The sequence below is a fragment of the Monodon monoceros genome, unplaced genomic scaffold, assembly GCF_005190385.1.
Source record: "Monodon monoceros isolate NGI ecotype Baffin Bay Population unplaced genomic scaffold, NGI_Narwhal_1 Super_Scaffold_7, whole genome shotgun sequence".
Taxonomy (NCBI): domain Eukaryota; kingdom Metazoa; phylum Chordata; class Mammalia; order Artiodactyla; family Monodontidae; genus Monodon; species Monodon monoceros.
The window spans coordinates 68,686,439-68,699,031 of NW_021703784.1; the positions used below are offsets into that span (position 1 = coordinate 68,686,439).

Sequence of the window (12,593 nt, forward strand, 5' to 3'; positions counted from 1 at the left end):
TTAATTTTGTATAATATGAATTTCACCTCAATTTTTTTTTAAAGTAAATATTTCTTAAAAAGAAAAGAAAAAGATACTGGGCTTTTTCGCAGAGATGGACTTCACTTTGCTAAGGCCCCCAAAGTACAAAGCCTACATACCAGCAGCGAGGTTGAAGAGGGTCACTCCCACTTCACATAAAGCCGCGTGGAAAGCTTACAGGATTCCCTCATATGAACCCTAGTTACAATAATGGCCAATTAAGTGGCATTTACCACCAATATGAACTCATTTCAGTGAGAATGAGAAAGCGGGAAAATGTTTGGCGGGAGTTTTTTAAAAGCTGCCCCACCGATTTAGAAATCACCTACGAGCAATAGAGAACACCACGGGGGAAACGGTAGGAGCCATGTTTTTTTCTGAACGGTTTTTGTCTTGCGGTGACTGTACTCGTGAGGATTCAATAAGCCTCAAACATTACCTTTAAACCTAGGTGCTTAACTATAACGAATGCGTTTGTCAATGGGGCAGCGTCTCACAGGGAAATGCGAAAAGCCGGCCTAAGTCTCTTTCTGTAGCGACGAAGCTTGATCCCAAGGAACACCGCCATATCCACCCGAGGAAAAGCTCCCTCCACCAGCCGAGGAAGACGCAGCTGCGGCGGGCACTCCCGCCACACAGCGCGAGCTGCGCCGCTGGGCTTCTTGGGATTTGTAGTTTTAGTCAACCCTTCGTCCCCTTTGTTCAGGCGGTATGTGGTGAACCAGAAAACTACAACTCCCAGAGCGCTCCGGGGTGGAGAGCGCACGCGGCGGTGACGACAGTGGCGGAGAAGACCCGGAGAGGCTCTGCGTTGTGGAGTGGCGCTCCTTGGGCTGGTGGCGGACTGCAGGGTGCTGGCGCCGCGGCTGAGGAGAACGGCGAGTGGGTTCGGCATTTCCCGTTGGGGTCTCCGCAACGATGAGTGCTGCCAGAGAGTCCCATCCGCACGGGGTGAAGCGTTCAGCCTCCCCAGACGACGATGTAAATAACAATGGCGGAGTGGTGGAGGGTTGAGGCCTACTAAAGGCTCGGGTAGGCCGGGAAGGGTGGATGAAGACGGAGGAAGCGTCTGAGGTGACCTGAAGGGGGAGGGCCGAGGGGGAGGACCGAGAAGAATGGGAAATATCCCTTTTGCTTAATTTGAGTTGGAATGTTTGAAGAGGTCCGCATGCTAAGAGCCGGAGGCCTGCGTAGGAAGGGGAATCGAGGAAGGAAATCCTGAATGGTTGAGAAGTGAAAGAGCTTAGTCAAGGGACTATGTTTGCCTGTTCGTGGGCTGATGAAGCTTCTTTATGGGGCCTTTCTATTCAGTAGAAACGGCAAGATCCTCCCTGTTTTAGGCTTAAAATGCTACTGTGATAAAGTCAAGATGTTCATGCAAATTTGGACAGATTTTTCTGGCCGGGATTATTTTTGCAATGTACTGTTAAGAGTTAAACTTAACTGTACTATTAAGAGTAAACCAAGAAAATATTGAACGGAAAAATGGTACCAGGGGAATAATTTGGTTCTGGCGCACCGTGCTGAGGCCTAATATGTTGAGACGTAGAAGCCCGTTTCGATGTCAAGTACCTCTCTTCCCTCTCCTCCCTCCCCCTACAGTTGCCAGTTTAAATTGCAAAGCATTCATTCCTTAAAGTAAACCATTAAATATTTACTGCTGTGCCAGGTGTTGGGAATTCAAAGATGAATAACTGTGGTGTTTATCTTAGGCCTTTTGTGTTTGTACTAGCCCCTAGCGCGGTGTCATGGACGCTGCAGTAACCAGTAAACGTAAAACTGGGTCCTTCATACAATGGATAAATGCCATGGAAACGTTGATGGGGAAACTGGGGGGGGGGGGCGATGGAGAGGTCATAGTTAAGAGTGAAGAAGGGAGGACATCTAGTATTCTTTAGGTTGTTTAAAGTGCTGTCAATTTCTGAATGTGTAGAGTTTATTTTCTATAGTGCAGTTGTGTTCCTTTCATAATATTTTACTTTGCGAACTATAAAAAGCTCACTGAACACTGTTAGTGCATCAGTTGTAGCAAATGAGATGATGTTAAGACTCATCCCTCTTTGGGTAAGTGGTGGGGTTAGGTCCAGAATAGTAAGGCTCTTTACTGAAATTGATTTTAGCTGTGCAGAAAGATTAGTAATCAGTAAAGATTTGGGGACAAATAGTTATATAGTGAGATTTATTCATTCCCGCTGTTCCTCCCTACAACTGGCTTTGAGATCTTTTCTTGTTAATGTGGTAGGCCAGTACCTACCAGGAATGTATCTAGGCTTTTGAGTAATCTGGGTGCCCTTTTAAAAACTATTACATTGTTTTCCTCCTGGTATTTAACTGCGACTTGATTGCTAGAATGTCAAGCACCTGTTTTGCTAGAATCAAAGAAATAATCCTTCAGTTTGACACAAAACTCTAGGTGATATTAGGTAATTTAACAGTTAAAGGGATTAAGTAATTAAATCTCTACAGCTTTTGATGGGATCAGTTTAAACTAGATGACCTTTAAGACCTTTTCCAATCCTATAAGCATTTTCTTTAAAAGAGGTGGTTACGGTTGCAATTCAAGATTAGGTCCTAGGACCTTCACACATTATCTGAAAAGGATTATGTTGCTAATTCTATATTTTAGTGCAATACAGTAGTAACTTGTCCCTTGACAGTGATTTTTTTTTTAGTCAGTTTCTTCAATATTAATTTTGTTTTTGTTGGTAATTGGGAGTTATCTTTAAGTGCTTGTGTTTTTAATCTTTTAAGCATAATATATATTTTTAATAGATTTATTTTATTTATTGGCTACATTGGGTCTTTGTTGCTGTGCGCGGGCTTTCTCTAGTTGTGGAGAGCGGGGTCTACTCTTCGTTGCGGTGCAAGGGCTTCTCATTGCAGTGGCTTCTCTTGTTGCAGAGCACAGGCTCTAAGGGCACAGGCTTCAGTAGTTGTGGCTCACGAGCTCTAGAGCACAGGCTCAGTAGTTGTGGCGCACGGGCTTAGTTGCCCTACGGCATGTGGGATCTTCCCAGACCAGGGCTCGAACCCCAGTCCCCTGCATTGGCAAGCGGATTCTTAACCACTGCGCCACCAGGGAAACCCCAGAATATAATATATTTAAGTTTTTTAAATATATGTCTACGTTTAGAAAATAACCCAATTATAGTGTGTAGTTGGTCAGCAATTTCTAATAAACCTCTGCATGTAAAAGATAAAGTTTTCTTTGGCCACTGACCTCACACATTTAATGGGGGTAACAAATCATTGAATCCAGTTGTAGGAAAACGCTGACAATGGTAGAAATAAATTCTAAGAGTTACTACAGTGTGTACTGAGGAGGAGGTAAATTGACTGCTGTTCTATAATAAGGGTATTAAGGATGAAGCCAACTTAAAAATGGTTTCATTGGTTTGATTGGAGGGGAGAATTGAAAGCTATCTTTCAGGAAGTAAGAGGAATGGGGAGGTTAATTTCAGTAACTGATGGAGAATCTCTAAGAATGTATCAGGCACCCATGTGCTTTTTAGAATGCAGCACTTGAGCAAGGTACTTGCTACTCTATGCCAGGTCCAGGGAACAGTGATTTAGTGAGAATCAGAACTTAAGCTTCACTGGTACTTTGTTTTTTGGTTTTTTGTTTTGTTTTAACTATATTGAGCCAGAAACAGTTAAGAACTAACTAGTCTATGAAAAAATATGAACTGTCAGATGGAAAGAAGTAGAGATTTGGAACTTAGGTAGCCAAAAGGAATAGCCATAAGTGGGTGTCCAGTATGGTACAAATACTTCAACTCTCATATGCCCCGGAGGGAGGGTCATCATTGTTTGATATATGTATTATTCTATTAGTCTTTTATGAATAATATTCAAAAGAATAAAAGGATAGTAAGAACAACTTTATTAGAAATTTTGATATGAACTGAACCATAGCAAACCTAGTTTTCTTGATTTTTCACTATATATATACCCAAAATGTTTAGCATTTTCTGAATATAGCTAACAGCTTATCAGTTGTCATGTGTGAAACTGAAACATATAATTTCAGATTTCAAATCTGTTTCTAATAGATTTTAGCTTTATTTTAGTTCTTGGATTTGCATCATCAAAATATTATACTTGAAGAATTTTTTTGAAGTGTTTTCATTGCTCATAGTTTTGTGTCAAACGGGGTTTGTCTTCTTTGCTCTATAATTGCAAAACATTTTCATTTTTAGATTATAAACTCAATTAGAATGATCAATCCAATGAATGTTTTTCATTTCTATATTCCTTCTAGTCACCTGCCCTCGGTACTTGTCCACTTACAAACCATATCAAGTAAATTTTGGTGTACAAATATCATAAAAGATGATACTAAATAGTCACATACCTCTTTAGAAAAACGGGATGGTCCAGGCTGTTGTAGCAATATTGCAAAATATTGCAAGATGAAGTTCTTCCTATTGAATGGCTTTCTAGATGAAAGTACCATATATTTTTGTTATTTTGTCTCTCATTGACTCCCGGTTGGAGAAAAGTTACCTAGTATTTCATCATCCAAAAACTCATTTAATTGCAGTTAAGTTTGCCATTATCATTAGTTTAGACACTACCTGTTATTTTGCATTCACCTTGTTATTCGTCTAATAATTGTAAAATGCCTTCTGTCAGTTTTCAGTTTTTTACTCGGTTGTCATGAGTAGAAATTAAAATTTTCAACTGGGTCCAAAGAGAGCTAGAAGCATACAACAGAGGGGTGATGTCTTCTTGAAAGATGATGCAGCACTTTGGACAACATGATGAGGAAACTTTTCTACCACTTTTCTATCTTAGTCATTTTTAGCATATTTGGGAATGATTAATGAATTATAATGAAATAATTCTTAAATTAGGGAAAAATATCGCTAGGATTCCATAATATATATTAGATTTATAAAAGGGTTCAATAGACCCATTTGATAATTACAAGATAGAATGAGTTCTATTCTTTTTTTTAAAAAAATTAGTAAATTTTCTCTTTGTTCTTTGGAAGACCTTTAAGTAAGAATAAAAGTCCTAACAGGTACTTCCCTGGTGGCACAGTGGTTAAGACTTTGCACTCCCAGTGCCCGGGGCCTGGGTTTAATCCCTGGTCAGGGAACTAGATCCCACATGCATGCCACAACTAAGAGGTCGTATGCAGTAGCTAAGGAGGCAGCCTGCCACAACTAAGACTGGGCCCAACCAAATAAATATTAAAAAAAAAAGTCCTCACACATCAGTCCTTACAAATAAGGAAAGTGTTCAAAAAAGAAACTAAAATTGGGTCCAGTTGACTCTGATATTGTACTGTTCTTTAGAATATCAATATAGCCGGAGTTTTAAGTTCAGTTAACAGCTGTAGCAGCCTCCTGGGTTCAAAGTATTAGGTACCCTAGGGCCCTGCAAGGCTCTAAGGCAGTAGGTCTCAAAGTGTGGTACCCTACATCAGCAGCATCGGCATCTCTTAGGAATTTGTTAGAAGTGAAATAAATCTTCAAGCCCCACCCCAGATCTGCTAAGTTTGAAACTCTTGAGGTGTAGCCCAGCAGTTTGTGTTTTAACCAGCCCTCCAGGTAATTCTTATAGTATAAACTTTTGAAAACCAGATCTCTGGCTGCAAAAGAACTAAAGGACTTTCCCTTAAGGTAACAGAAAAGGAGTATATTCTAATTCGAATATTATGCATATGCTTAACTTCCTAAGCAAGAGTGAGTCCAGTTTATAGTGAAAACTGACAGGGGGAAAAAGCTTGGGATTTACTGGTAGACTCTAAATTTTTAAATATTTATTACTATGCAAAAAAGATTAATTGGCTAATTTCTTTTCCAGCTTGGATCTAGCAATTGGGAGGCAGCAGACTTAGGTAATGAAGAAAGAAAACAAAAGTTCTTGAGACTTATGGGTGCAGGAAAGGTAAGCATCAGACAGAATACATTTTTACCTTTTCTGTGAAAATAATGCCCTTTTTTATGTATGTTAAGTGAGAAGGAAAGAATACACTTGGATCCCATTTTACTGTTCTGCATGACTACTTTAGGCTTTCGGAAATATAGCTGACCTCACTGAGCTGCTTCTAGGATTCTCAGTGCCACTGGGTGGTAATGTTTAGAGACTGCATAGAGAAAAAATTTGGTTTGAGGAGACTCCCGTGGAAGAAAGAAAACATGAAAGTTCATGATTTGCCATCTGTTAGCCTGATAATTTGATACAAGGTACTTCTGGGCAGACCATTTGGTAGGTCTTTCATATTTTATAGATCCTTCCAGCCCTTGAAGTAGTAGCCAAGGGAATAGCCTTTGTCAAAAACTTAATTTTAAAAATGTTCAGTATATTTTGAAATCTTTTTCAGTTCGATTAACGTAATAGAATATATAAAATATAGGTGCCAGGAGACATCACGTGTTGGAAAAAACTCTTGTTCCTAGCAATTAATTTTTACATGCAAATACAGTGATCTCTAAATACTGATTTTTTTTTGTAAGCAAGTACATTTATTTTCCTAACACTGTCCCAGTAATCTTTCTGCAAACCTGATGTGGAAGAAAAAGGAAAACTTTTTTCTCTTTTAAGCTCTTTAGAAATAAGTTCTGCCCTTTGTTTTTTATTTGTATGGGAATGCATTTTACCAACAGCTGTTGACTACTACATGCCAGGCACTGTACTAGGTCCTGGGTGGGGGGGTCATGTAGATCAGTAACATAAGTTTGGAGCTATCATGTGCTGGAGGAAACCAGATAATAACAATATAGAATTATAATTGCTATGGAAGAGCTATGCACATAATGCTGTGGAATCAACAGGCAAGGGAAGCTCACTCTGGCTTAGCAGCACAAGAAAGCTTCCCAGAAATAGAATTGATCTGAATCTGAGGGGATTAAGAGTTAGCCAGACTAGAACAGTGGATTTGGGCATAGGGAGAGATCATGTAAGATGTTAAGCCCTATACAAAGGAAGCATTTGTATGATATCACATTAATCCAGATTTCCCAATAATTTGTGATTTGTCATAGAAAGTAGTCTGAAGTTTCTCTTGGTTCATGCAAATAAAAGATTTTGCTAAGGATATATAAAGTAATAGTTTAAGGGTATGCTCAACCTAGTAGGATCACATTTCTTTAAGTACCTAGGAAGAAACACCCTAACATAAAATGTATGAAATTTAGCTACCAATAGTCAATTATATCTCAATAAAACAGGGCGGGGGTGGGTGGAGAACAAATTGTTCAATTAAAAAAAAAATTTGGCTGCTGATCAGTGGGCATAACATACGTTAAATTCTTTGCTAACAAGTGCAAAGATCATAGCTTTGATCTTTTACGTAGGCTGTTTAGATTTATACTATTTTATGGCCCCAAAGTACATTCCTAATCCTAGCCACTGAGTATTTTATTGGTCACAGGGAGAACCAGCTGAGAAAGTATGATAGACCAGTATAATACTATCATCTTAGAATAACCTGATGCCATTATGTATATTCAAATCTTGTTATGAGGTGTCTTCTGCAATAAAGGAACAAACTACTGAATTATTGATTTGCTTTTGTGCTAATAACATGTAAGGCAATAAGCATTAATGCTTGAACCTTTTCAGGAGTATCATCTTTGGGTATGGAAAATGTGTCATGATTTCACAATAGGGTGATTTGTTACACAGATAATTGGTTAAGATTGCTTTGCAAAGTCAAATTTAATCTCACTTTCACTCAGTTTTAGTGAACAATTTCCCTTTTTCAGTTGGTTTTTTTTTTCTTAGTTGAGGTATAACTGATTTACAATGTATTAGTTTCAGGTATACAGCGAAGTGATTCAGTTATGCATATATATAGATAGACAGATTGATATTCTTTTTCAGATTCTTTTCCATTATAGTTTATTATAAGATCTTGAATATAGTTCCCTGTGCTATATAGTAGGACCTTGTTGTTTATCTATTATATATATATATAGTAGTTTGTCTCTGTTAACCCAAAATTCCAAATTTATCCCTCCCACCTCCTTTCCCCTTTGGTAACCATAAGTTTGTTTTCTATGTAAGTCTGTTTCTGTTTTGTAAATAAGTTCATTTGTATCATAATTTTTAGATTTCATATATAAGTGATATCATAATATTTGTGTCTCTCTGTCTGACTTCACTTAGTATGATACTCTCTGGGTCCATCCATGTTGCTGCAAATGGCATTATTTCATTCCTTTTTATGGCTAAGTAGTATTTCATTGTGTGTGTGTTTGTGTACCACTTCTTCTTTATCCATTCACCTGTTGATGGACATTTAGGTTGCTTCCATGTCTTGGCTGTTGTAAATGCTGCTGCTATGAACATTGGGATGCATATATCTTTTTGAGTTAGTTTTCTCTAGATATATGACCAGAAGTGGGATTGCTGGATCATGTGGTAACACTTAGTCTTTTAAGGAACATCCATACTGTTTTCCATAGTGGCTGCACCAATTTACATTCACACCAACAGCATCGGAGGGATCCTTTTTCTCCACACCCCCCTCCATTATTTATTATTTGTAGACTTTTTGATGATGACCATTCTGATCAGTGTGAGGTGATACCTCCTTGTAGTTTTGATTTGCATTTCTCTAGTAATTAGTGATGTTGAGCATTGTTTCATGTGTCTGTTGGCCATCTGTTTGTCTTCTTTGGAGAAATGTCTCTTTAGGTCTTCTCGTATGTTGATTGGGTTGGGTTGTTTTTGTTTGTTTTGTTTTTGGTATTGAGCTATATGAACTATTTGTATATTTTGGAAATTAATGCCTTGTTGGTTGCATCATTTGCAAATATTTTCTCTCATTCCATAGGTTGTCTTTTCATTTTGCTTATGGTTTCGTTTGCTCTGCAAACGCTTTTAAGTTCAATTAGGTTCCATTTGTTTATTTTTGTTTTATTTCCATTACTCTAGGAGACGAATCCAAAAAAATAATGCTGCAATTTGTGTCAAAGAGTGTTTGGCCTGTGTTTTCCTCTAGGAGTTTTGTGGTATATGGTCTTACATTTATGTCTTTAATGCATTTTGAGTTTATATTTGTATATGGTGTTAGAGAATGTCCTAATTTCATTCTTATGCATGTAGTTGTCCAGTTTTCCAAGCACCACTTCTTGAAATTAGTGGTCTTTTCTCCATTATATATTCTTGCCTCTTTCATCATAGATTAATTGACCATAAGTGCATGGGATTATTTCTGGGCTTTCTATCCCGTTCCATTGATTTCTGTCTGTTTTTGTGCCAGTACCATACAGTTTTGATTACTGTAGCTTTGTAGTATAGTCTGAAGTTAGGGAGTGTGATTCCTCCAGCTCTGTTCTTAAAATTGTTTTGGCTATTTGGGGCCATACAAATTTTAAAATTATTTGTTCTAGTTCTGTGAAAAATGACATTGGTGATTTGATAGGGATTGCATTGAATCTGTAGATGGCCTTGGGAAGTATAGTCACTTTAACAATACGGAGTCTTCCACTTCAAGAACACGGTATATCTTTCCATCGGTTTGTGTCATCTTCAGTTTCTTCTATTAGCATCTTATAGTTTTCACAGTACAGTTCTTTGGCCACCTTAAGTAGGTTTATTCCTAGGTATTTTATTCTTTCTGATGTGATGGTAAATGGGATTGTTTCTTTAATTTCTCTTTCTCATATTTCATTGTTACTGTATAGAAATACAACCAATTTCTGTATATTAATTTTTTATCCTGCAACTTTACCGAATTCATTGATGAGCTCTGGTAGTTTTCTGGTGGCATCTTTAGGATTTTCTATGTAGTGTTATGTCATCTGCAAACAGTGACAGTTTTACTTCTTCCTTTCCAATTTGGATTTCTTTTATTTCTTTTTCTTGTCTGATTGCTGTGCCTAGGATTTCCAGTACTATGCTGAATAAAAGTGGCAAGAGTGGGCAGCCTTGTCTTGTTCCTGATCTTAGAGGGAATGGTTTCAGCTTTTCACCATTAAGTATGATGTTAGCTGTGGGTTTGTCATATATGTATGCCTTTATTATGTTGTGGGTTTGTCATATATGTATGCCTTTATTATGTTGAGGTAGGTTCCCTCTATGCCCACTTTCTGGAGAGTTTTTATCATAAATGGATGTTGAATTTCATCAAAAGCTTTTTCTGCATTTATTGAGATTGTCAACTGAAAAAGTGCACAACCTAGAAGTTGAGAATTATGTTTTATTTGGCGGATTTTCTGAGGACTTAAGCCTAGAAGATAGCCTCTCAGATTGCTCTGAGGGACTGCTCCAAAGAGGTAAGGGAGGAACCAGGATGTATAGGAGTTTTGCAATAAAAACCGGATAGTTGGAACATCAAAAGATTACTGTTAATTAAAGAAACTGTTAAGGGAAACCAGACATGTCAAGTTAATGAATTTAACACTTTTCTACATCTAGGAAGATGCAAGACTGGACTCATTGAAATCATTCATTTGATTTGCACCTTAACTATCTAGGGCCAGTGTCCTTCTTTTCTCCATTCTGAATCCCCACAGGGTGCACGGTTGGGAGTAGCTGCAATGGCTGCTGGTTTGATGGCTGCAACATCCTTTGTTTACTGATAGGGCAGCATTTTTCATTCACAGTGCTTCCCCTTGATCATAAATTCAACCAACATTTGGGAAGCATTTCATGACCAATTTTGTCCCACAGTGCTAGGAAGGCTCATTCCTAGATCAGGCAAAGATTCTGTTGATAGGCCACTCAAATTTTTGGATTAGGACCTGTTAATAATCTACACCTATCTTGCTAGTCTGCTATGACCTAGAAAATGTTTTCTCTTGTTGCTTCTTTCCATACGAGAGTTGCACTGTTACAGTTATCCTGTGTAGAGTTTTTTATATACATATATATATATATATATATATTTGTGTGTGTTTGTGTATGATCAACTGTTTCAAGACCTTTAGCCATCATTAATTTTTTTGGAGACCTGGTTACACATTGGGTAAGAGACAATCTTATAAACTAGACAGGATAATTAATATAGTCAGTAACATTAATAAGGTCATAGTACAGCAGAGAGAGACACAGAGCATAAACAATTCAGGAACAAAGAGAACAAATTAAAACAATGATTAATAGATAACTAATAAGAACCTGCTGTATAAAAAAATAAATAAAATTCAAAGAGAAAACAGTGATTAGTATAACTAGTTGTAATCTGGTCACAGTAAACCATCAAGTCCATAGGAGAGCCAGGTGGAGAAGCCAAATATGGAAGGATTAGGTAGAGAGGAAAAAATATGTTTTATTTTTGTTTATAAAAGAATACTTGATCAACTTGTAGGTCATAGCATAATAGAGGAAAAGTTTTTCTGGAAAACAAAGAGGAAAAGCCAATATATTTCCCCAAAAAAAGTCATAAAGTTATAAATCATATTTATAAATTCATTCAGTCCCATGTAATTCCTGTTGATTTGGATAAAGTAGTCAGGTTTTACATTAGAGTTTTGTCATTTCTTACCCAGTTCAGTGGCATGATCTAAAAGTTATCAGAAACTTATACTTGTTAAAAAGTCCTTTTTATGAATCATCTTGAAGATCTTCCTTTTATAAAAGCATCAGAATAAAACAATGACTTTATAAATGACAGGACTTAAAATGCCATGGTTAAAGATCTGATTACAATGCAGTTGACAAGGAACTTGGATATTTCGATAATAACTAGAATTATGATTGATAACATTATACCAGGATATCTCAGATTTTAGTAATTTCATATAAATTTTGGAATATCTGTATTAATGACATTTATACATACAATATAACATAAGGTTCATCACTAGTTACTTGGCAGTGCTTTGCAAGTATTGGTTGGCCAAAAAGTTCATTTGGTTTTTCCATAGGTTGTCTCTAGTAGCACTTAGTTGTCTTTAACTTCATTCAAAACAATTTTGTTAGATTGTATTGTGACAGTTGTCATATCAGTGTGCATTTTAAAAAAACTTTATCAAAACTGGTGAATTTTTGTGTAGCCATTTTAATATTGAAGAGGAAAAAAAAGCAACAGTTTCAGCATATTATGCTTTATTATTTCAAGAAAGGTAGAAACACAACTAAAACGCAAAAAAAGATTTGTGCAGTGTATGGAGAAGGTACTGTGATAAAGTACCTTTGACTGATTGAATGTGTCAAAAGTGGTTTGCAAAGTTTTGTGCTGGAGATTTCTTGCCGTACGATGCTCCGTGGTCAGGTAGACCATTTGAAGTTGACAGCAATCAAATCAAGACATTAATTGAGAACAGTCAATGTTACACCACATGGAAGATAGCCTACATAGTCAGAATATCCAAATCAAGCACTGAAAATCATTTCCACCAGTTTGGTTATGTTCATCGCTTTGATGTTTGGGTTCCTCATAAGTTAAGTGAAAAAAACCTTCTTGACCGTATTTCCACATGCGATTCTCTACTAAAACCTAACAAAAACGTTCCGTTTTTAAAACAAATTGTGATGGGTAATGAAAAGTGTATACTGTAGAATAATGTGAAATGGAAGAGATCATGGGGCAAGCGAAATGAACCACCATCAATCACACCAAAGGCCGGGCTTCATCCAAAGAAGGTGATGTTGTATATAGTGGGATTGGA

General features: G+C 37.2%; 1 protein-coding gene across 1 annotated transcript in view; it reads left to right on the top strand.

Annotated features, from left to right (window-relative positions):
* Window positions 1-784: 784 nt before the first annotated feature.
* The window catches only part of CUNH11orf58 (chromosome unknown C11orf58 homolog), a 29,951-nt gene continuing 18,142 nt past the window's right edge, over window positions 785-12,593 (top strand). Inside the window, exons 1-2 of the mRNA XM_029208513.1 lie at window positions 785-1,002; window positions 5,836-5,919. Of these exons, the coding sequence (XP_029064346.1) occupies window positions 940-1,002; window positions 5,836-5,919 (147 nt within the window). The 5' untranslated portion in view covers window positions 785-939. The remainder of the gene's footprint in view (window positions 1,003-5,835; window positions 5,920-12,593) is intronic.